Source organism: Melopsittacus undulatus, chromosome 21, assembly GCF_012275295.1.
Source record: "Melopsittacus undulatus isolate bMelUnd1 chromosome 21, bMelUnd1.mat.Z, whole genome shotgun sequence".
In the NCBI taxonomy this organism is placed as follows: domain Eukaryota; kingdom Metazoa; phylum Chordata; class Aves; order Psittaciformes; family Psittaculidae; genus Melopsittacus; species Melopsittacus undulatus.
This window is the reverse complement of record NC_047547.1, coordinates 668,132-689,361: the sequence shown is the minus strand read 5'-3', so window position 1 is coordinate 689,361 and position 21,230 is coordinate 668,132. Positions and strand designations below refer to the sequence as shown.

The window sequence follows — 21,230 nt, the reverse complement described above, 5'->3', positions numbered from 1 at the left end:
GAATAAAGTTCTTCTGTTTGGGGGTACCTGGAGTGTGTTGAGGGGAAGGGGGATTCCTGGAGCTGCAGCATTCCCAGGATGGCCACAGAAGTCCCATTTATTCCATGCTGCCTACAAAAACAGGGATCCAGGACACCGCAGGGAAGATCCAGCAGGGAATGGGGACAAGGAGAGGTAGGGAAAAGGGGGGCAAGTGCCCCACATCCCCCCCAGCCTCTGCTGCATCCCATTGTGCGGATGGAGGCTACGCCTTGGTGGTGGCTCCTTGTGCTGCTCCCAGGGCTGTGAGCTGCTGGATCTTCTGGCTCATCACCTCCACCACGGCTGTGGGGAGAGCAGGGGGTCAGGATGGGGGTGCTGGGCCCCCCAAGGCAGGGAGGGATGGGGGGGGGGGCTCACCCTGCTTCATGGCGTGCTTCTCCTGCAGTGCTGGTTGGATCTTCTCCATCTGCTTGGTCAGGAAGTCGATTTTCCGCTTGAAGAAGTCCCGAGCATCATCGGCTGACTGGGATTGGGGGGGGGAATGGGGAAAGGGGGGGTGAGAGAAGGGGAAAGGGGGGGGAAAGGGGGGAAAAAGGGGAAGAGGAGGAAAAAAGGGGGATAAAGGGAAAGGTTTCACCCCTGTCCCCTCCTTCCCTCAGACAGGGAAGGCATTGGGGAAAGAAGGGAAGGAGGAGAAAAGGGCAGGGAGAAGTTTCCCCTTTTCCCCTTCCCTTCACTCCCTTTTCCCTGTTTTTCCTGGGCAAGGAAAAGGGAATGAGGAAGGAAAAGGGGCCGAGGGTAATGGGGAGCACCAAGGCCCAAACCCAAAGCATCCCAACCCCATCCCTCACCTTCTCCACGTAGTAGCCAGTACCGATGTCAATGAGGACTCGCTCCACATCCGAGAGCTTCCCCGGGACGTACATCTGGGAAAGGGGTCAGGGAAAGCAGGGAATGGGAGCTGGGAAGGGTATGGGGCTGTGGTGGGAAAGTCGGGATGGAACCGGGATGAAGCCGGGATGGAGCCGGGATGGAGCCGGGATGAAGCCAGGATGGAGCCGGGATGGAGCCGGGATGCCAAGGGTTCGACCCAGCATTGGGAATGGCAAGCAGGAAAAGGATACGGAGCTGGTGAGCGGCACCAGGAGGTCCTTCCCTATGGAAAAGCAAGAGGATAATAGGCAGGGATGGGGAGGTCCCATCGGGGGGGGGGGATGGGGAGGTCCCATCCTGGGGGGGGGCATGGACCCCACTTACCTTCGTTGCTCTTGGTGAGCACATTGAGGCAGTCCTTGGCTTCCACGTACTTGGTCTGCACCACCTTGAGCTGTGCGATGGAGGACGAGAGGAATTCCACCTCCTGGAGACGGGAAGGGGGGAGCAGGGATGGCCCCAGGCCCGTGGGGATGTGGGGCTCAGGCAGCCCCCCCTGTCTGTACACTGGTATCCTCTGGGGCCCGGTGACAACAGCCCAGCCGGGCCCCACACATCAGCCCCAGCCCCACACATCCCCTCCAACCCCCATAGCCCAGCATTGCCCCCACACAGCTCCCCCATCACCACACATCAACCCCAGCCACCACAGCCCAGTTGAACCCAGTTTACCCCAGTTCAATCAGTACAGTCCCCCTCGCCCAGTCAGGCCCCATGTATCAACCCCATCCCCATCCATCCTCTCCAACCCCCACAACCCAGTTTAACCCAGTATAGCCCAGTACATCCCCTCCCCCCAGTCAGGCACCACACATCAACCCCATCTCCATCCTCATTCAGCCCCTTTAACCCCCACAGCCCAGTTTAAGCCAGTATAGCCCAGTACATCCCCTCCCACCCAGTCAGGCCCCATGTATCAGCCCCATCCCCATCCATCCTCTCCAACCCCCACAACCCAGTTTAACCCAGTATAGCCCAGTACATCCCCTCCCCCCAGTCAGGCACCACACATCAACCCCATCTCCATCCTCATTCAGCCCCTTTAACCCCCACAGCCCAGTTTAACCCAGTATAGCCCAGTACATCCCCTCCCACCCATCCCCATCCCCACACACTCCCTCCAACCCCCACAGCCCAGTCCATCCCCACACCCCAGCCCCAGCCCCACACATTCCCCTTCCAACCGAGCAACCCCCCACCCCACTGAACGCCCCCAGCCCCATTGCTGCCCCATGGCCGCCCCATTGCTGCCCCATCCCTGCCCCATGGCCGCCCCATTGCTGCCCCATCCCTGCCCCATTGCTGCCCCATCCCTGCCCCATTGCTGCCCCATCCCTGCCCCATTGCTGCCCCATCCCTGCCCCATGGCCGCCCCATTGCTGCCCCATCCCTGCCCCATTGCTGCCCCATCCCTGCCCCATTGCTGCCCCATGGCCGCCCCATTGCTGCCCCATCCCTGCCCCATTGCTGCCCCATCGCTGCCCCATCCCTGCCCCATCGCTGCCCCATCCCTGCCCCATTGCTGCCCCACCGGACCTGGTCGAGCTGCCCCTTGAGCAGCTCCAGCTGCGGCAGCGGCAGCTCCGCCGCCGGCACCGCCTGCGCCATCTTGGGCCGCCGAGACGCTCCAGCGCCGGCCGCGCCTGTGGCTGCTCCGCCCCTCACAGCGCCCCCTGGCGGCCGGAGGACGGGACGGGACCTTCAGCATCCCAAGCACCGTGTGCATCCCATAGGAAACGCATCCAAGGTGTCCCCACAACGGGAGCAAAGGCAAACCCCAATAGTATAGGGATAACAGACCCCATAACCAACACGGGATGGGGGCAACAGCAAAGAGGGGGGCTCTGGGTCCCATCCAGCTGCAGAAGAGGGGAGCAGGAGCCGCAGTGGGGCTCCAGCCCTAGGGATTAAGGGTAAATGGAAAGGGGGAGCACACATGGGGGGACACAGGTAAAAGAGCAGCAGCTTTATTGGTGCAGAACAAACGTTTAAAAGCAATTCTGTTCAAATAAATAAGACCGAAAACAGCCCCCCCCAAGTGCTCAGGGTCCCCCCCAGCCCTCACTGCAGGCACACGGGCAGCCCATAGGCAACAGGGGCTGCCCCAATGAGGTACTTGAGCTTAGGGGCTTGGCGAGCCTGGGCCATGTAGTGCAGGAGAGGGGCCCCCGAGCCCCCCCGGAGCCAGCCCTCCAGCAGGGCCTGTGCGTAGCGATCCATGTCCCGGTCTGTCACATCCCACAGGTTCCCCAGGACCAAGGGGCTGCAAGGGAAAAGGGGCTTAGATCCCATTAGATCCCACCTTGGGTATGTAAACCCTATAGAGAGACCCCCCCATAACTCACCACCCGGCCATGATGTACTTGAGGATGATGCCGGAGCCCTCCAGGCTGCCTCTGACCACGAGCAGGGCGCTGCTGCAGCCGAAGAGCAGGGTGACAGCGCGGCATTCCAGCCGGGAGATGGTCTGTCCGTCCAGGAAACGGGCACCGGCTCCATGCCCGGCATAGCTACAGGGAGGACACAGCCTTGGGTGAGCCCTGGTGTCGGCTCCTACCCCATAGAGCGGCCCCGAGCAGCCCCACTGATGCTCACATGTAGAGGTCGTGCTCCAGGAGGGCTGCCTGCATCTGCTCCGGGCTTGGGACTGCTCCCGTCACCCCCTTCCAGCCGGGTTCACTGTGGGAACACTGGTGTGAATGGGGGGGGGGGGCACAGACCATCCCCCCCCCCCTCCGGAGCTGCTCACCCACCTCTCAAACCAGCCCCGGAACCGCTCCTCGGTGCTCTTGAGATTGCTATGAGGGTTGAGGACGTAGAAGGTGCTGCTGGGGTTCACGCCACGGCTCAGCACAGACCCTGCCTGCTGCAGGATGGGGCACACAGGGGGTCAAGGGCAAGGTTGGGGGGATCCCTCCCCACCCCAAGGCTGGGGTCTGTGGGGTCCTTCCCCCCTCCATCCTCTCACCTTCTGTGCCAGGGAGTAGCTGAGCAGGAAGCGCAGGGAAGGGAGCCTGGTGACGGGCACAGCCTTGAGGCATCCCATGCTCTCCCAGGGCAGCTTCTGGAGGTGCTGGGAGAGGAGGAGGAGGAGGAGGAAGGTGTGAGCAGGAGGGAGGCAGCAGAGCCAGGAGGAGGTGATGCAAGGCAGGGCCCTCACCTTATCCAGCACCAGGACAAGGGAGCTGCTGCTCTGCTTGGTGCAGGCTTTCAGCTTCTCCATTGCCTCCTGCAAGAGGAGCTGAGCCCGACGGGGCTGCTCTGAGCAGAGGCCGAAGGCCACGGCTTGAACATCACAGGGGGAGAGGAGGGGAGCAGCATTCAGCAGGGTCTGCAGGGAGGAAGAGGAGGATGAGCAGGGGCCGGGTCAGGGCTCAGCTCCCCCAGCTCCTGCCCCAGCCCAGCACCTTCAGCAGGGTGGGATCCGTGTCCCTCCAGCCGCACTGGAGGAGCTGGGGGTGCAACTGGGAGGCTTCCTCTGCCAGAGTGGGCTCGGGGCTGGTGGGGAGCAGGACCCCCCTCCAGCAGCCCAGCACCTGCAGCTCCAGGGTCTCAATGAGGCTCTGCAAGAGGTCAGAGAGTCACTGGGGGGGTCTGGATCCCAAATCCCACCCCACAGGGTGGATTCCCCCCCACCTTCATCCTGCGGTCCAGCTCAAAGCGGCGCAGCCACCAGTCCTGCTTGTCCGTGCAGGCATTGGCTTCCTTCTGCTCCTTCTGGATGGTGTCAAAGTCCCTCAGCACTGAGCGCAGTGGGGCCTGGAAGAGGAAGGGAGCAGTGAACTGAGCCCCTGTCTCATCCTTACCCCTGTTCCATCCCTTCCATCCCTATGCTCACCTTGGGGATGCGGATGTTCACAGGGGGGCTGCCCCTCTCCAGCCGTGTCAGCAGCAGTGTGTCCCCTATGGAGCCAGGCTGGGTGCTGGCGAGGGTCAACATGCACACGGTCACCCCTGAAAGTCACACCCAGAGCATAAGCACAGCACCCAAGTGTCACCCAGCACCTGCTGGGCAAGGAGCTGCTGGTGTCACTGGTCTCACACTGGCTCTTACCACTGGGGATCTGTTGCAGCTGCATCCCAAACCTGTCCCGTTCCTCAGGCCCCAGCCCCGTGGAGCTGAACATGAAGAGCCTCTCGAGCTCAGCGAGGTGCTGGCTGCGCTGGGCACTGCTGCCCTCCTGCAGGCACAGCCCCTTGAGCTGCTCGGCCACGTCCCCCACTGACTTCTTCCCTTTGCTGCAAAGGAAAAGGCACTCAGGAGGGGGCTGAGCACCCCAAAAGGGTGAGCCCCTTCTCTGTGGTGCTCTGGGAGTGAAGGGGGACACTGAGGGACTCACTGGATCTTCCTGTGGATGACATCAAGCAGTTGGTGGCGGGTGGTGATGGAGAAGGACTCGGAGAGCAGGTATGCAGTGGAGAGGGGGTCCCGGCTGCCCGTGGCCAGGGCCAGGAGCTGGCAGAGCTGGCTGTGCAGGGTGCTGGGAGGGCAGTGGCTGATGCAGTTAAAAGCATCCTTCAGGAGCTTGAGGATGGTGTCATCTGGAATGACAAAGCAGGAAGAGCCCAGGGCAGGATCAGTGCCGGTCAAGATAAAGACATGGATGGGGAACAGCCCCTCTCACAACTCCTCTTCAGCTCTTTCACCCTCTGCCTGCAGTTTTCACCCATTTCAAGTGTGGTTTTGCAGAGCTTCCAACTTCCACAGGCTCAGCTTCAGCTCCCCCCCCCCAGCACCCAACCCTCCCCATTGCATATGCTGGGTGCTCACCAGCAGCCGTGGGCAGGGTCCCCTCTGGGTGCAGGACATCCTCCCCAGCCTCCTGCTGCTGCCTGTTCTTCCTGCCTGCACCTTCCTGCCTGCACCGAGGCTGCTGCCTCCTGCCTGTGGGGAGGGATGGAGATGTCTGGGACTGATGGGCACAACCCCCTGCAAGGGCATAGGGGGGCATGAAAGCAACAGCTCACCTGGGGCTTTGGCTTCCTCCTCGGAGTCCTGCAACAGCTCAAAGCTGAGCTGAAGCTCTTCCTCCCCCTTCTCCTCTGCCTCTGTGGCCCTGGGAAGCTCACACTCCTCCTCTGCTCTCCTGCTGGCAGCCCTGCGGGTGCCCGGCCGCCCTCTGCGGGGCTGGGCACAGCTCCTGCGGGTGCTGAGCCCCTGTGAGCTCCCCTTGGCCCTTGTGGGCCGGGGGGACCGAGCTCTCTGGGTGCAGGAGGCCTTGCGGGAAGCTGGGGGGGTCCCCCCCATTGCAGGAGCATCCAGGTCACTGTCATCACTGAATGTCACCTGGAGGAGGGGGGGAGCGGGTGCTGAGCCTGGTGCTGGGCACACGGAGCTGCCCCTCACCATCCTCCCCACTCACCTGCAGGCGAGTCTTGACTCTCCCCAGCACCCTGGGTGCTCGCAGGAGCTGGGCCCTGTTGCTGGGGGGGGAGGACTCGCTGAAGATGGTGAAGGGGGTCCTGGAGGGGGGCCGGGGTCTCTGGTGTGGGGTGCAGGGCACCGGCACCGGCCGGATGACGATGGGGGGCACCTCCGTGTCCAGATCACTCAGAGCAAACACATCCTCGGTGCTGGGCATGGCTGAGGGCTTCGGTCTTTGGCTCTTCTTCACTCTGGGCTTGGGCATGGTCATGGTTGTCTTCTTCTTGCTCCTTTGGGGCTGAGCCTTGGCTGTCTTGAGGGCCTGGGGCACAGGCACCACTTCAGGCTCTGCTGGAGCCGGTGCAGGCAGCTGCTGGCTCCAAGAGCTGGCAAAGATGCCATCACCGTGGCTAAAGGCAGCCGTGGCTTTGGCCAGCAGCAGGGTGGCCCTGGAGACCTCCAGGCTGGGCACGTGTGGCCTGCAGGATGCCAAGAACTTCAGCCCTGTCTCCAGCTCCTCAGCCAGGCCGGGGCTGGCCAAGCTCTGCAGGGCCAGTGTGGCATAGGCAGAGGCCACCAGATCGTGCAGCAGCTCCAGAGCAGGTGGGTCCCGGTTGGTGCTGGTGCCCCATAGCTTGTCCTGCAGCTCGGCAGTGAAGCGGGTGGCCGCGGTGGCACAGCGTGGCACCATGGCACGGAGCAGTGCCAGCCCCTTGGCCGTGCCACCCGCTGCTAGCTCAGCCTGGGCACAGGACAGGAGCCAGCGCAGGCCGAGGGCTGAGAGGCAGAGGTCGGAGCAGAGGCAGCAGGGGCAGGCTGTGGGGTGCCTGAGGAAGGACGGCCTCTTCCTCCTCACTGGCTTCAGCTCCGGGGAGGCACTGAGGGCATCCACCCGCACCGGCTCACTCATGGTGGCCACAAAGGCCAGTGTGGGGCCCTTCAGGAAACCCTCCTCTTCACCAGGGGGCTCGGGGATGGAGTCCTGCTTCTTCCTGCCCTCCAGCTTGCCCTTCCTGGGCAGGATCTTCATGGGGCCGTGCTGCTCTGTGGTGGTTTCCAGCTCTGCAGGTGGAGAGGGCTCTTTGGGTCTCCCTGCTCAGCCCTGAGCCCCACAGCCCAAGGATGGGTGCAGAAGCCAGAGCCAAAGATGCTGCTTGCCCCACCTACACCTTTAGTGGCTGGGGGAGCCACTTGATGAGCCAGAACCTGGCTCAGAGTCACCTCCCACCTCTGCACCCATGATGATGGGGAGCACCTGCCCAGGCTTAGGGCTCACCTCCTCCATTGTCCCCCTCCAGCCCAGAGCAGGCACTCACCAGTGTCGGGCTCCAGGATGTAGAGAGCCTGCTGCAGGTCCGAGTGGCTCAGCTCCAGCTCGCTCTGCTGCAGCTCCAGCTGGGCCTTCAGCACCAGGAAGGATGTAGACCTAGAGGGGAAAACCAGCCCTCAATGGAGAATCCCCCAATAGCCCTCAATGGAGAACCCCCGACAGCCCTCACTCCATCCCTAGGGCAGTGTGGGAGGGAAGCTGATGGGCAGTGAGGAATGAGCCCACATCTGACCTGACAAGATGAGTTAATGGAATAACATCCCCCAAAGCAGATGCTTGCTCCAGACCGAGGTGCCAAACCCTCCCACCAGGGCCAGTCCCCCACCAAAGGGACACAGACACCAACATCCCCTGTGGGCACAGAGCAGCTCATCCCTAACCAAGGCCAGGGCCAGGCTGTTTTCCCCTCCATGGTGAACTCACCAGCGTGTGGCCTGCAGTCTCACGGCCAGCTTGACGCCCTCCAGGCAGAAGGCTTTGGCTTTACACACCACCTCCAACCTGCTGAGGAGAGCCACGACGTGCTCCGAGCAGGCCAGCACCTCAGCCAGCACTTGCCACTTCAGCAGCAGGTTGTCCCCTGCAAGGCAGGGCAGGAAGGTGACCAGAGCTGCCCCTCACAGGGCCAAGGAAGGAGCCCAGTGCTTTGTGGAGGAGCAGAGGGAATGTGCTCCACAGGAGTGAGCAACTCACCATAATCCACAAACTGGCCATCAGAGGCTGTTGACTGACATCCCAGCACTCTGCTGCCCATCAGCAGGAGGATGATGCTGCGGAAGAGCTTCTGGGCTTCAACAAGAGCTGTCTCGGGTGTCTTCCATCCTGTGTGAGGGCAGCTCTGGGTGTCAGCACCAAGACCCTCCCCAACCCAAGCAAATCCCCTCTCCTCACCCCAAACAGGCTGGTCTGGAGAAGGCCAGAGGTGAAACATGTGCCTGGAGCTTTGGCCATGCTCCCTGTCAGCCTGGGGCTCAGCAGGAGGCTTTAAGCATCCCCCAGCAGCTCACCTTGCTCAAAGATCTGCTGCCGGAGCTCCGGTGAGAGGTGGGCAAGGGGGAGGCTCAGGTAGGTGGCCACCAGCTGCAGGAGCTGGGCTCGCAGCAGGTACCAGACCTTGGTGACTTTCTGCAGGGCCATGTTCTGGAGCACCTTCAGCAACAGGGAGAGACCCTCCTCAATCTGCAGGGAGAGAAGGAGTCAGCATTTGCAGGCTCAGGTGTCTCCATGACCAAAGTCCCTACCCATAGGTAGAGCTCAAAGAAACAGAATGGTTTGGGCTGGAAGTGACTTAAAGCTCATACAGCTCCAACCCCTGCCATGAGCAGGGACCCCTTCCACTGGAGCAGCTGCTCCAAGCCCCTGTGTCCAACCTGGCCTTGAGCACTGCCAGGGATGGGGCAGCCACAGCTGCTCTGGGCACCCTGTGCCAGCGCCTCAGCACCCTCCCAGGGAACAGCTTCTGCCTTATCCCCAACCTGAACTTCCCCTGTTCCAGTCTGAACCCATCACCCTTGTCCTGATACAGTCCCTGATGCAGGTCCCTCTCCAGCATCCTTGTAACCCTCTTCAGCTGCCCTGAGGTCTCCATGCAGCTTCTCTGCTCCAGCCCTAATGTTCTCAGCCTGGCTCCATATGGGAGCTGCTCCAGCCCCTGATCACCCCTATGGCTTCCTCTGGCCTTGCTCCACCAGCTCCATGTCCTTATGTTGAGGACACAGCAGCCTCCTCAACACTGCTCTCCTGATGCAGAAGCCTTGCAGGAGCTCACCTGCTGGCTGACACAGCACAGGTGACTGCGCAGCAGGAGGCAGCTCTGCTGCAGCACCACATAGGAACTGTCATTGCTGTCGGCTTTCCGCAGGCAGGACTCTGTCTCCTCCAGGAAAAGCTGGAAAACACCATAGGAACCTGAGGGCTGCAGCCACAGGGGAGGCTGGGCTCATCCCATGGCCCCTTCCCTCCCTGCCAGCCTTACCTGGGCATAGCTGGGGCATTCCAGCTGGAAGAGCAGCCTGGTGACCTGGCACAGGGCATTGGCTGTGCCCAGGCTGTCTCCAAGTGCACTGCACAGGGCTTTGACCAGGAGGTAGCTCTCCAGGGCTTGCAAGGGCTGTGGGCAGAGAACACCCCCAGTTACACTCAGAGACCACCTCAGAGGGGTTCTGTGAGCCTGGGGAAGCTGATGTCCCACCAGCCTCCTCCCCAGCAGCATTACCTTGGCCATCAGCTTGTAAAGAGCTGCCAGAAGACGCAGGGAGGCTACAGTCTGCTCAGGGCTGCGCACAGCTGGGATGCCTGGTGCTGCCAGGAGCTGCTTCCACAAGGCAAAGGCATCATCCAGGTGTTTGGATAGAGCTGAGGGCACAGCACAGGTCTGAGACACCCTGATCCCAAACCAGGTGCTTCCAGACAAAGCCTCTTCACAAAGGGCCCAAACCTGCCAGCATCCTCACCAGTCTCTGTCTCCAGGTTGAAGGAGATGCCCTCATACAGAAACTCCTCCTCCAGCAGCCTGCCTTCGTAGTTGAGATCATTGGGCTCAAAGTCCTCCGTGCGCCTCAGCCCCTGAGCTTTGGCTCTTTGCTCCCTCTCTATGTTCTGCAGAGGGGGAGAAGGCAGCATGTTAAGAGACACCAACAGCCTTTCCAGTGGGGTCTGGGTGGCTCCAGAGCTGAGCATTGCCAGCAAGGCTGAGGAGAGCACCTCACACACACATGGAGCCCCAAGGCATTTCCAGATCTGGATCCGGATCCATTTTGGCATCCCACAGCCCCCACCCACCTTCTCCAGCTTGGACTCCAGGGTGCAGATGTAGAGCCAGAGCAGAGCCTGTGCCTGGTCATCGAGGAGCTGGTCCCGGTTCTGGGTGCTCCTGGGCACCAGCTCCAGCAGCCTCAAGGCTTCCTGGATAGAGTCTAGGGAGGAGCTGCCAAAGAGAGAGGGGTTAGAAACTGCCTTCAGCCCACAGAACCCCTGGAGCATTGGAGGGACCCCAAACAGTGCAGAGTCAGAGCAGTCCCCCTTCAGATCCTTAAACCTCCCCTTGAGGCCCCTCAAACGCTCCTTGAGGCCCCTGGCAGATGATCCCAGTATCCCGGTGTGTACCCACCAGTCTGTCTGCTGGGAGTAGCTGTGGTAGCACAGCACTTGGGCCAGCTCTGTGAGGCCAACAGCTCGCTCGTGCAGGCGGCCGCTGTCCTCGGAGCACAGCTCCAGCAGGTCACAGAGGACATTGTAGCGCTCCTGCCCCGTGTCTGCTCGCACTGTCTTGTAGGCCTTCAGCTCCGCAAAGAGAACAGTCACCAAGGTCTCCGTGGGCAGGTTGTGCCCCTTCAAGCCGTCCTTCAGGGTCCTAGGGGGAATGGGAGCTGTGCTGAAGGGAGCAGTGAGTGCAGGACCCTGATGTGGGTGGCCTCAGCAGGGTGGAAGAGGGGGTGATGCTGATGGGTCACGGTCCTGTTATGCCCCTGGGTGCCAGGGATGCAGACAAGACTCTCATCATCTCTGTTACATATCAAATACAGCAGGATGAGAAAGCAGCTGCCCAACCTGTGACCAGAGCCAGGAATGACTCCAGCTTCACCTCCACTTCTCAAGGTATTTGAGCCTCCTGATGAGGATATGACCCCAGCAAGTCCAGGGGCTCCATTCTCTCCCCTTCCTAGAGCAGGGACACCTCTTGGGTGAGATCTATGCCTCGCCTATACTGGATGGCACCTAATGAAACTAGCTTCAGTGAATTCCCACGTGGCCTAACTTGTTTTCCTGTTCAATGACTTGAGTTTTAGCTCTAATGCAGTTAGTGACTGTGGCAATCCCACATCTGTATCCCTGTTGCTTCCACAAACAGGACCATGCATCCATAATCATGATGGCATTTAGAGTCAATGAGACATGAAGCCCTCATCACCACTGACCCCTGGGGCTCTGCACACTGCAGTGGTCTCACAGGGAGGAGCAGCACCACGGTCCCAGCATGGGGACAGCTTGGGACCCCCACCCCAGCTCTTACCTCAAGCGCAGCTCCTCGTGCCCCTGCTTCCCAGCCTCGGATTTGACTCGGACCCAGAGGGAGATGGGCTCTGCCAGCAGGTCCCCAGTGCGGCCCCGCAGCGCCAGCAGCCACTGCTCCACAGAGGCCAGAGCCCTTCCTGGCCAGCCCAGCTTGCGGTGGCTCTCGACCTGCAGCCTGAAGCACTTGTGCAGCTGCAGGGAGAGCAGAGGGGCAGGATTCAGCCTCCTGCAGGAGCAAACTCACTGTGTTCCAGGTCCCATCCTCCAGTTTCCTTCTAGGCAAAGGGAAGAGCTCAGAGGCAGAGGAGGGAAGTGGAATCGTTCCACAAGCAAAAGCTGGTGCCATCCCCTCCTCTGCTGCCTTGGCACTGGGACCAGAGTGTCCAGTTCACCCTGTTATTGCTGGAAGCATCAGACAAGCACTTACCCTCTCTGCGGGTATCTCTGGGCATTCATAGGCATCCAGTGCCTGCAGCCCCTTGCAGAGGGGCTCACAGATGGAGCTGGCCTCCTCGTGAAGGTTCTGGCTGTAGAAGATGTACGCCAGCTTGAAGGTGCACGACACTGCACAAGGGAAAGCCAGCCATTGAAGAGGTGCTGGAGAGAGAAGGACCCTCTCCCTGTCACCCCTTACCCAACCCCCCCAGCCATTCCTGTCCCTGGGGGCACAGCTCTGTGACTGTGGTTGACCCAAAGCATGGCCAAGGAGCCAGGTTTGGTGCCCCCCCCCAGCACTGACCGGTGACATCCAGGTACTTGGCTTGCTCGCTCTCAGGGAGCCCCTCCAGTGCCTCCAGCATCCACTCCACGCTCCTCCTGCAGCCTGCTGGGAGCTGCTCCAGGCCTGGCCAGCCCTGCAATGGCTGTGGGGAGAAGGGACTGGCAAGAGGCTGCCAAGGACCCACAGCCCACACAGAAGCCCCTTCCAAACCCACCGAGGTTCCCTCTGAAGGGAGAAGCCACCTAGTACCACAAAGGTCTCACCCATCCCCAGTGCCAGAGACTGTCCCCTCCACCCCCAGTACCTGGGAGCACTGGAGGGCATCGTAGGTCACGTTGGCAAAGAGCTGGAGGCTGCGGTACAGGAGCTGCTTCACCATCAGCTTCTGTTTGACACCTTCAGGAGGAACCTGTGGCAGGCAGGGAATCAGAGACTGGGTTGGGTTGGAAAGGATCTTGAGATCATCCAGTTCCAACCTCCTGCTATGGGCAAGGACCCCTTCCACTGGAGCAGGATGCTCCGAGCCCCTGTGTCCAACCTGGCCTTGAGCACTGCCAGGGATGGAGCAGCCACAGCTTCTCTGGGCACCCTGTGCCAGCGCCTCAGCACCCTCCCAGGGAAGAGATTCTGCCTTATCTCCAACCTGAACTTCCCCTATTCCAGTCTGAACCCATCAACCCTTGTCCCATCGCTCCAGTCCCTGATGAAGGACCCTTTCCAGCATCTTTCCAGCCCCCTTCAGACACTGGAAGAAGAGCAGCATCCATGGAGCCTGGACCACACCAGGCACTGTTACTCAGAATGGGGGTGCTGGAGACATCCCACTGATAGATTAAGGGGAGCATCAAGCCTGGAGCAGATGCTCACAGAGGTTCTGATGGACCGTGCTATGTGCTCACCCCCCCCAACCCCAGCCTCACCCTGTCCAGCAGCCTGTGCAGGACACGGCAGCTCCCCTGGGTGAAGGCACAGAGGTCGAGCACATCTCCCAAGCTGAAGGGCTGCTGCTTGCTCCTCTTCATGCACTCACTGAGGACGGAGCTGACGAACTGGCAGCTCTCAGCCAACACCATGAGGAACTGCTCTGAGAGCTCTGCCACATCCCTGAGAGCAGCTGCAGCCTGTGAGAAGAGCGGCTCTGTTGGGCAAGCATCCTCAGCCAGAGCCTGGCTCAGCTGCACCCCGGTCTGCAGCAGGGTTAGGGGGGCACTGAAGGACTTTGTGTTGCTGCTGTCCCCCAGGAAGCCCCTGGCTTCCTTCACTGCTTCCTTGGCCTCGCTGTACCGGCTGCCCCTGCAGAGGTGCCGGCACCGCTCCTGGGTGAGCTCAAAGAAGCACAGGCATTGCTGGAGGCTCGGGGGCTCCGTCGCCTCCTTCCTCAGCACTGCCAGCAAACAGTCCCCGAGCTGCTGGGCGAGGAAAGCCGAGCACGGCTCCGGTTGTGCCTCGTACATGGCAGCAGCAGCAGCAGCTTGTTGGGCTGTCTGTGAGGTGAAGAAGGGAGGCTGCAGCAGGGACAAGGCCTCCCCATCCTCCTCCAGCAGCAGCAGGAAGCGCAGGGCTCGCAGGCGGACCAAGAGCCCTGCTCGAGCCTCCTCCTGCGGCCAGCAGGGCTCGGCCAGGGAGGCTCCCCCTCTCCAGAGCAAGCCGAAGCTGCTGCAGGCAATGGCCTTGAAGTCCTTGGAAGGCAGGGGGCCGGGACGGGAGGCCAAGAGCCGAGCTCGGAGGAGCTCAGCTGCTCTCCAACATGCCCCAGCACCACGAGCAGCCACGTTCCTTAGCAGGTGGTACAGGATCTTCTCCAGGTAGAGGGGTGCAGGCTGTGGGATGGCATTGAGGTACCCCTGGCATGCAGCCTCAGCCACGCTCAGCAGCCTGCCCACGGCATCAGGGCCACCACCAGCCTTGCCCATCTGCTCCACGCACACCCGCAGCACCCGGTCACAGGCCTGGCTCCTCCGCAGCCGCGATGAGGGGTTGGCACCGGAGGCATCGGTCAGGGCTGGCGAGAGGCAGGCCTGGGGATGGGGATGGGGTCAGGGCACAGCACAGGGCACCCCAAGAGGGTTCCCCCCCCCCCCACACTCTGCCCCAGTGCTCACCCAGAGCTGGGCCAGCAGCTCCTCGATGCCCTCCCAGTTGTCCCTGGGGGCAGCAGCATCAGCTCCATTGAGGTGCTTCATTCCTGGCACCAGGCGGGCGGCTCGGGAGGGCTGGAATGGGACAGGCAGGGAATGCAGTGGGATCCCCATGACTCATAGACACCCCCCCCCCAAGGCAAACCCAGCCCCACTCCCCAGCGCTCAAAGGCTCCTTTCCCCATTCCATGGCCCATGGGGAGCAACCAGCCCCATTCACAACCCCTTGGGGGGGGCTCAGCTCCCCCCAGCCCCATTCACAGCCCCATTCACAGCCCCTTGGGGGGGGCTCAGCTCCCCCCAGCCCCATTCACAGCCCCTTGGGGGGGCTCAGCTCCCCCCAGCCCCATTCACAACCCCTTGGGGGGGGCTCAGCTCCCCCCAGCCCCATTCACAACCCCCCCAGCCCCATTCACAACCCCTTGGGGGGGCTCAGCTCCCCCCAGCCCCATTCACAGCCCCTTTTGGGGTCCTCACCCCCCCCCCCATTCACAACCCCTTGGAGGAGCTCAGCTCCCCCCAGCCCCATTCACAACCCCCCCAGCCCCATTCACAACCCCTTGGGGGGGCTCAGCTCCCCCCCAGCCCCATTCACAACCCCCCCAGCCCCATTCACAACCCCTTGGGGGGGCTCAGCTCCCCCCAGCCCCATTCACAGCCCCTTTTGGGGTCCTCACCCCCCCCCATTCACAACCCCTTGGGGGGGGCTCAGCTCCCCCAGCCCCATTCACAGCCCCTTGGGGGGGCTCAGCTCCCCCATCACCATTCACAGCCCATTGGGGGTCCTCACCCCCCCCCCCCATCCCGTTAACGTGAACCTCGGGGCCCCCCCCCCGGTCCCTCACCCGCTCCGGCTCCGCCGTCACCGGGTGTAGGCCGCGCCGCGCGCCCCGTTCAAACAGCGGCCGCAGCCAATCAGCGTGAGGCTCCGCCCCCCTCCCTCCCCGCGCGGGGCACGCCGGGAGTTGTAGTCCGGGCTCGGGCGCAAGCACGTGGCGCTGCCAGTCACGTGGACGGGGCGAGGGACGGGGGGGCTGGGGGTGTGTTGGGGATGGGGGGGTCAGGATGAGGTGGGGGGGGTCAGGATGAGGTGGGGGGGGTCAGGAAGGGGGGGCTCTGGAGGGGGGGTGTCAGGTCAGGGAGTGGGGCTGGGGAGGAATTTGGGGATCTTTGGGGTGTTTTTAGGGTCATGGAATGGTTTTGGGTTAGAAACGGCTTTTGAGATCATTCCTTAAGAGATTTAAAGCTCTGGGAAGACCTTATTATTGCCCTGCAATTGCCCCATCATTGCCCTGCCATTGCCCCATTATTGCTCCACCATTGCCCCGCTATTGCCCCGCCATTCCCCTGCTATTGCCTCACTATTGTCCCCCCATTACCCCTCTTTTACCCCTTTATTACCCCTCCATCACCCCGCTATTGCCCCTCCTTTCCCCCTCGGCCGATCAACGCATGCGCGACCCCGCCCCCCCCGGAACCTTCCTTCCCGGAACCTTTATCCTCGCGTCCTGTGCCCCCCCGGGGGCGCTCGGGGGCAGCTCGAAGATGGCGGCGCCCAGGAGCGAGGCCTCAGCGTGTCCGGAGCCCGGCGCCGCTCCCTACGGTAACTTCCCCAACTACTCCCGGTTCCACCCGGCCGAGGACCGGGTCCGGCTCCTGCCCCGCGGCCTCCTCCGGAGCCTCTTCCCCGGCCCGGAGCGTCCGCTGCTGGGCCTCGATGTGGGCTGCAACTCGGGGGTAAGGGCCTGCGGCGGAGGGGCCGGGGGGGTATTGGGGTGGGATGTGCCCCTATGTGGGGTATTGGGGTGGGGTGTGCCCCTGTTGGGGTATTGGGGTGGGATGTGCCCCTGTTGGGGTATTGGGGTGGGATGTGCCCCTATGTGGGGTATTGGGGTGGGATGTGCCCCTATGTGGGGTATTGGGGTGGGATGTGCCCCTTGCGTGGGATATTGGGGTGGGATGTGCCCCTGTTGGGGTATTGGGGTGGGATGTGCCCCCTGTTGGGGTATTGGGGTGGGATGTGCCCCCTGTTGGGGTATTGGGGTGGGATGTGCCCCTATGTGGGGTATTGGGGTGGGATGTGCCCCCTGTTGGGGTATTGGGGTGGGATGTGCCCCCTGTTGGGGTATTGGGGTGGGATGTGCCCCTATGTGGGGTATTGGGATGGGATGTGCCCCTGCGTGGGGTATTGGGGTGGGATGTGCCCCTGTTGGGGTATTGGGGTGGGAAATATCCCTGCCTGGGACTGGAGCGATGGGATAAGGGAAGATTAGGTTGGAGATAAGGAAGCTCTTCCCTGTGAGGGTGCTGAGGCGCTGGCACAAGGTGCCCAAAGAAGGTTTGGATGCTTCATCCCATCAAGGCCAGGTTGGACACAGGGATTGGAGCAGCTGCTCCAGTGGAAGGGGTCCCTGGAGCTGGATTGGAGCTGGATGAGCTTTAAGGTCCCTTCAACCCAAACCATTCCATGATCCATGTGTGGGAAGCCCCCTCCAGGTCTTTGCGAGGAGGCTGAAGGTTGGGTGAAGGCAGCCATGAGGTGGAGCTGCTCGGCTTCTCCGTTGGTTTAGGAGCTGTGTTGTGGGTCTGGCCTGAGGCTGCAGAGCATCCCTGTTGTGTTCTATGGGGTCACATCACCAGTCCATGAGCCACAGCTGGAAGCTGAGCCCCTGCTTCTGTAAATCCCCTTCAATCTCGCATCTGAAAGCTCATTTCTTGACCTGATTCTGCCTTTTATGGCCTGGTGGCTTGTCCTCAGGTGCACTGCATTGTGTGGGGTTCAGAGGTGCCTGTGCAGCTGGGATGTGTGGGGTTCCGAGGTGCCTGTGCAGCTGGGATGTGTGGGGTTCTGAGCTGCAGCTCTGGTGTGTGCTGGTGCAATGTTGAACTGGGTCTAAAGGTGCTCCTTAATTTCTTTAATCAGTTTCCCTTATTTCCTTAAAGGAAGCTTTATCCATGTGTGAATTTAGTGCCAAAGGAATCCAGGTTCATTCAGGATGCGATTGCAGCCTGGTTGGGAACAGGAGCTCTGCTGTTCCCATGGCTTCCCTTGCTTCCTCCCGGAGGCATCAGCTAAAGGACAAGTGAGCCTCCTATTGCAGGTGAACCTGTAGAGCAGGCCAGGGGAAAGTATTCCCAGCCCAGTTCTTTTGGGATGCGGAGACTTTGCCGCTAGAGGATGCTCTCTGCCTGCTCCTATGGGCCGTGCACTCATTCCTGCTGGCATCATTTAGCAAGAGATGGATCCAGTTTCCATTCAGTGAGGCTCTCTGTGGAAGGGAATCCAAAGGGAAGCTCCTGTGGGAATTCTTCTCATGCTACATCTAACGGTCAGGGATGGCTTTTACCTTAGCAGCAGCAGATGACACCCATTACTCCAAATTAGGCATCAGCCAGAGCTCTGAGTGTCACCAGGGAGCCCTGAGGCTCTCCTAGGGAAGCCATTTAAACCTGGATGGGTTTATCCAGCGAGATTCCTCTTTCTGAACCCATAGGTTTTGGAGCAGAACCCCAGGTTGGAGGTGGTGCAGGTTTAATGCCCATCTCTGCTTGACTTCCTGCTGGCCGGGGCTCTGGGATGCTCTTGGCTGCATGAAGGGAGCTTGTGGGTGAGTTTGTTCTGCACTCTGAGGGGCAGCTCCTGCCTCGGTGCTGAGCTCCTGCATGCTGGGAATGTGGCCCTGTGAACCACTGTTGTTTCCTTCCTGCAGGAGCTAAGTGTGGCTCTGTACAGGCATCTCCTTGGCCTTCAGGAGAGCCAGGGCAGCCTGGATGAGTCTGCAGCTGGGAAGGACCTGAACCTGCTGTGCTGTGACATTGACCCTGTGCTGATCGAGCGGGCTCAGCAGTGCAGCCCCTTCCCTGCCTCCATATCCTTTGCCAAGCTGGACATCATGGACTGCAGCGCCAGGGACTCCTGCCTGAGCTCCTACCTGCGCCGCTTTGGCCGCTCCACCTTCGACATCGGGTTTTGCATGTCTGTGACCATGTGGATCCACCTGAACCACGGCGACCGGGGCCTGCTGGAGTTCCTGGCCTTCCTCTCCTCCATGTGCACCTACCTGCTGATGGAGCCTCAGCCCTGGAAGTGCTACAGGGCGGCCGCCCGGCGCCTGCGCAGGCTGGGCCGCAGTGACTTCGAGCACTTCCGAGCCCTTGCCATCAATGGGGACATGGTGGAGAGGATCACGCACATCCTGACCAAGGACTGCGCCATGGAGCTGGTCTGTTGCTTCGGGAGCACAGCCTGGGACAGGAGCCTCTTGCTTTTTAAAGCAGGTGCCTCAAATCCTGAGGGCAGAAGTCCTGTTCTGAGGAAGGAGGCTCCGGAGCAGGAGCAGGGGCTGTAAATGGCCTCTCATGTGGATGGATTCATAGGCAAGGAGGTGCTTGCTGTTCACAGAGGCAGGTCGAGGACTTCCTTAAATCCTCACTGGGACTGGACCTTGACCTCTGTGGGGAGAAGAGAGAACACACCTGGAGCATCTCAGGGAAAGGGAGTGTTTCTGTTGCGCTGTTTGTTCTGCTTCTTGCCATGTTTCCTGTGTAAAATACCCTTGGAAAACACATAACCTGGCTCACCAGCTGGGAACAAGGGAGTTGAATCACTTGGGAGGGGCAGCAGGATGCCCAGAGTGGTGGTGATGGATGTCCCATCCCTGGAAACATTCCAGGCCACGTTGGACACAGGCGCTTGGAGCAGCTGCTCCAGTGGAAGGGGTCCCTGCCCATGGCAGGGGTTGGAACTGGGAGCTTGAAGGTGTCTCCCATCCCAAACCAGTGGGATTCTAGGGTACTGGTCTGGCTGTGGTCAATGCACCAAAGCAGACTGGGCTTCCCTGGGTGACACAGTGTGATCTCTGTGTGGCGTGAGGGATCTCTATGGCAGGGCTTGTACTCGTGTGTGTAACACAGTGAGTGCTCTGTGTGTAATAGCCTTGCAATAAAATAACTCAACGTTCCTGTAAATCCTCTGTTGGGTTTTTGACCTTTCATGTGTTGGTTTCAGTGCCTGAGCTCTCCCAGGTAACCGGGTTTAGCATTGGGATGAACTTCCAGGCTCAGATAAAGGCTTTGCTAAGCTCGAGGTCATGTTTGGTGAAGGTTAAAGTTTGACAGCTCCCACTGGGCTGTGGCTTTGTCTGTTTGCTGTTGCCTTCGGTAGAATCCCGGAAGAAGGAAAACTGGAGCCAAAATGCCTTATTTTAACTTCATTTCCCTCGGTTTTAATAGACTGTGACACAGGAAATAAGGAACTGCTGACTCCTACAGACATCAAGGTTCTGCTGCTTCCTGCCCTGGAATGTGCCACCTGGAGGTGCTGGGTCACTAGAGCTGGGTGCTGGAGAAGGACATGAGAGCAGGAATCTCCTCCAGGAGGAGCTCTTGCCCAGGAGTTCTTCTATGCAGGGCCAGAGACTTGGGTTGCCTTTGTCCTTAATGGGACTTCCCTGTTATTTACTCATGATAGGGAAGGGGGAAAGCTTTGCTTAAGCACAATGAGCTCAGGTAAGAGGATGTGTGTTCTGCCTGGCCAGATGACCACTACTGGCACCCACGGGTACATATGTGATGGATTGTGTGTTTAAAGGGTCACAGAAAGGCTTTTAAGCTCTTCCTTATGCAGCTTCCCCAGTGGTGTCCTATATAGGAAGTGATGAGGATTCCCAGCAGAGCTCCTCTGCTTCTCAGCCACACACAAAAGTCTTCCCTGATGGTGAGGTTTCCTATTCCAAGCCTGGAAGTGTGACTACATTATCCCTGTGGGAGCAAGGGGAGAACCAGCTGGGCATGAGCTTCCCTGCAGCGTATCTATGCCATTTACCCCTTGGGGAGATAAGCACCTTGTCTGACACTGGTTGTAAGCCTTGGGTAAGCTCCAGTCACTTGGGGTGTTGCTCACAGCAGCTCCCCATTCCTCACTGCTCTTCCCTGTGCTGTGCAGCTGGTGGCACTGGAGCATCGTGCAACCTCCAGCCTCACCCTTGGGCTGCTGCTCTTGGCTCCTGTCAATGGCAGTTTGCTTTGAACTTTGCTATATTTATAAAGCAGAGCTGGACTTTGCTGCTCAGTGCTGGGGTTTAAAGGCCTCCATGGGGGTTATTTTCAGTTTCCTTTGGGGATTTCCACGCTTGCTTTAGGAGGAGTTGCTGGGAAGGTAACAACACACAGGAGGTGGCCCCTGCAGCCATCTAGAGTGACCTTCCCCTTCAGAGAGACCCTGTTCTATGTGCCTCTCACAGTGTGGGATGGAGCAGTGTCTGCCTGGGGTTCTGCTGCTTGTTCAAGGATTGTGCGTTGGGGTTTAGTTCCTTTTCCAGCCCTTACACACTGACCATGCACTGTGTGTGTAACAGCTCCTTATCTGCCTCTCCAGTCTGTGCTGTTGAATTGCTCTATCTCCATGTTCCACTGCCTCAGAAATGGCCCAGCTCCAAAACCAGCTCCCTTTGGCTCTGGCACAGCAGTGGGTTTTGCTTCTTGTCCTTTGGATATTGCCCCAAAATAACCTCAGCCCAAAGCTCCCTGCAGCTCCTGGGTCCCTGCAGGGCTCAGATGGAGTCAGGCCCTTTGCAGGCTGGAGAAACCACAAGAAACCCTTCTCTCCTTTCCTTTCCAGCTGCTGCTGCTGCCATCCAGGAGGCTGTTGGGAGATGAGCTTAGGTGGGGACCCAGCTGTGTGCACAGGGATGGAGCAGAGCCCATGGATCTCAGCTGCAGTGCTATGTAAGGCTTTCACCCTTTACT

General features: G+C 60.4%; 3 protein-coding genes across 4 annotated transcripts; 1 reads left to right on the top strand and 2 right to left on the bottom strand.

Annotated features, from left to right (window-relative positions):
• Positions 1–79: 79 nt before the first annotated feature.
• Positions 80–2,568, bottom strand: PFDN5 (prefoldin subunit 5). The gene is made up of 6 exons (XM_034071648.1): positions 2,452–2,568; positions 1,240–1,342; positions 1,107–1,138; positions 834–908; positions 400–505; positions 80–324 (listed from the first exon to the last, which is right to left on the bottom strand). The coding sequence occupies exons 1-6, from the start codon at positions 2,521–2,523 to the stop codon at positions 245–247; spliced, it is 468 nt and encodes a 155-aa protein (XP_033927539.1). The 5' UTR covers positions 2,524–2,568; the 3' UTR covers positions 80–244.
• A 381-nt stretch (positions 2,569–2,949) lies between these two features.
• ESPL1 (extra spindle pole bodies like 1, separase) lies at positions 2,950–15,381 on the bottom strand. Of its 2 annotated transcripts, none has more exons than XM_034071556.1 (31): positions 15,329–15,381; positions 14,448–14,558; positions 13,266–14,363; positions 12,650–12,754; positions 12,364–12,487; positions 12,052–12,188; positions 11,623–11,816; positions 10,720–10,962; positions 10,392–10,536; positions 10,064–10,208; positions 9,826–9,965; positions 9,586–9,720; positions 9,379–9,498; positions 8,618–8,789; positions 8,304–8,432; positions 8,034–8,190; positions 7,597–7,706; positions 6,279–7,342; positions 5,884–6,202; positions 5,687–5,800; positions 5,256–5,457; positions 4,970–5,154; positions 4,754–4,869; positions 4,552–4,674; positions 4,323–4,478; positions 4,076–4,246; positions 3,884–3,988; positions 3,669–3,781; positions 3,511–3,594; positions 3,261–3,425; positions 2,950–3,178 (listed from the first exon to the last, which is right to left on the bottom strand). In XM_034071556.1, exons 2-31 carry the CDS (start codon positions 14,526–14,528, stop codon positions 2,977–2,979), a joined length of 6,354 nt encoding a protein of 2,117 aa, XP_033927447.1. In that variant the 5' UTR covers positions 14,529–14,558; positions 15,329–15,381; the 3' UTR covers positions 2,950–2,976. The 2 variants fall into 2 exon arrangements, with proteins under 2 accessions (XP_033927447.1, XP_033927448.1); XM_034071557.1 differs by having other exon boundaries at positions 3,669–3,778.
• Positions 15,382–16,014: 633 nt separating this feature from the next.
• On the top strand, positions 16,015–19,451 carry BCDIN3D (BCDIN3 domain containing RNA methyltransferase). Its single transcript, XM_034071513.1, has 2 exons — positions 16,015–16,220; positions 18,194–19,451. The coding sequence occupies exons 1-2, from the start codon at positions 16,029–16,031 to the stop codon at positions 18,830–18,832; spliced, it is 831 nt and encodes a 276-aa protein (XP_033927404.1). The 5' UTR covers positions 16,015–16,028; the 3' UTR covers positions 18,833–19,451.
• The last annotated feature ends 1,779 nt before the right edge of the window (positions 19,452–21,230 follow it).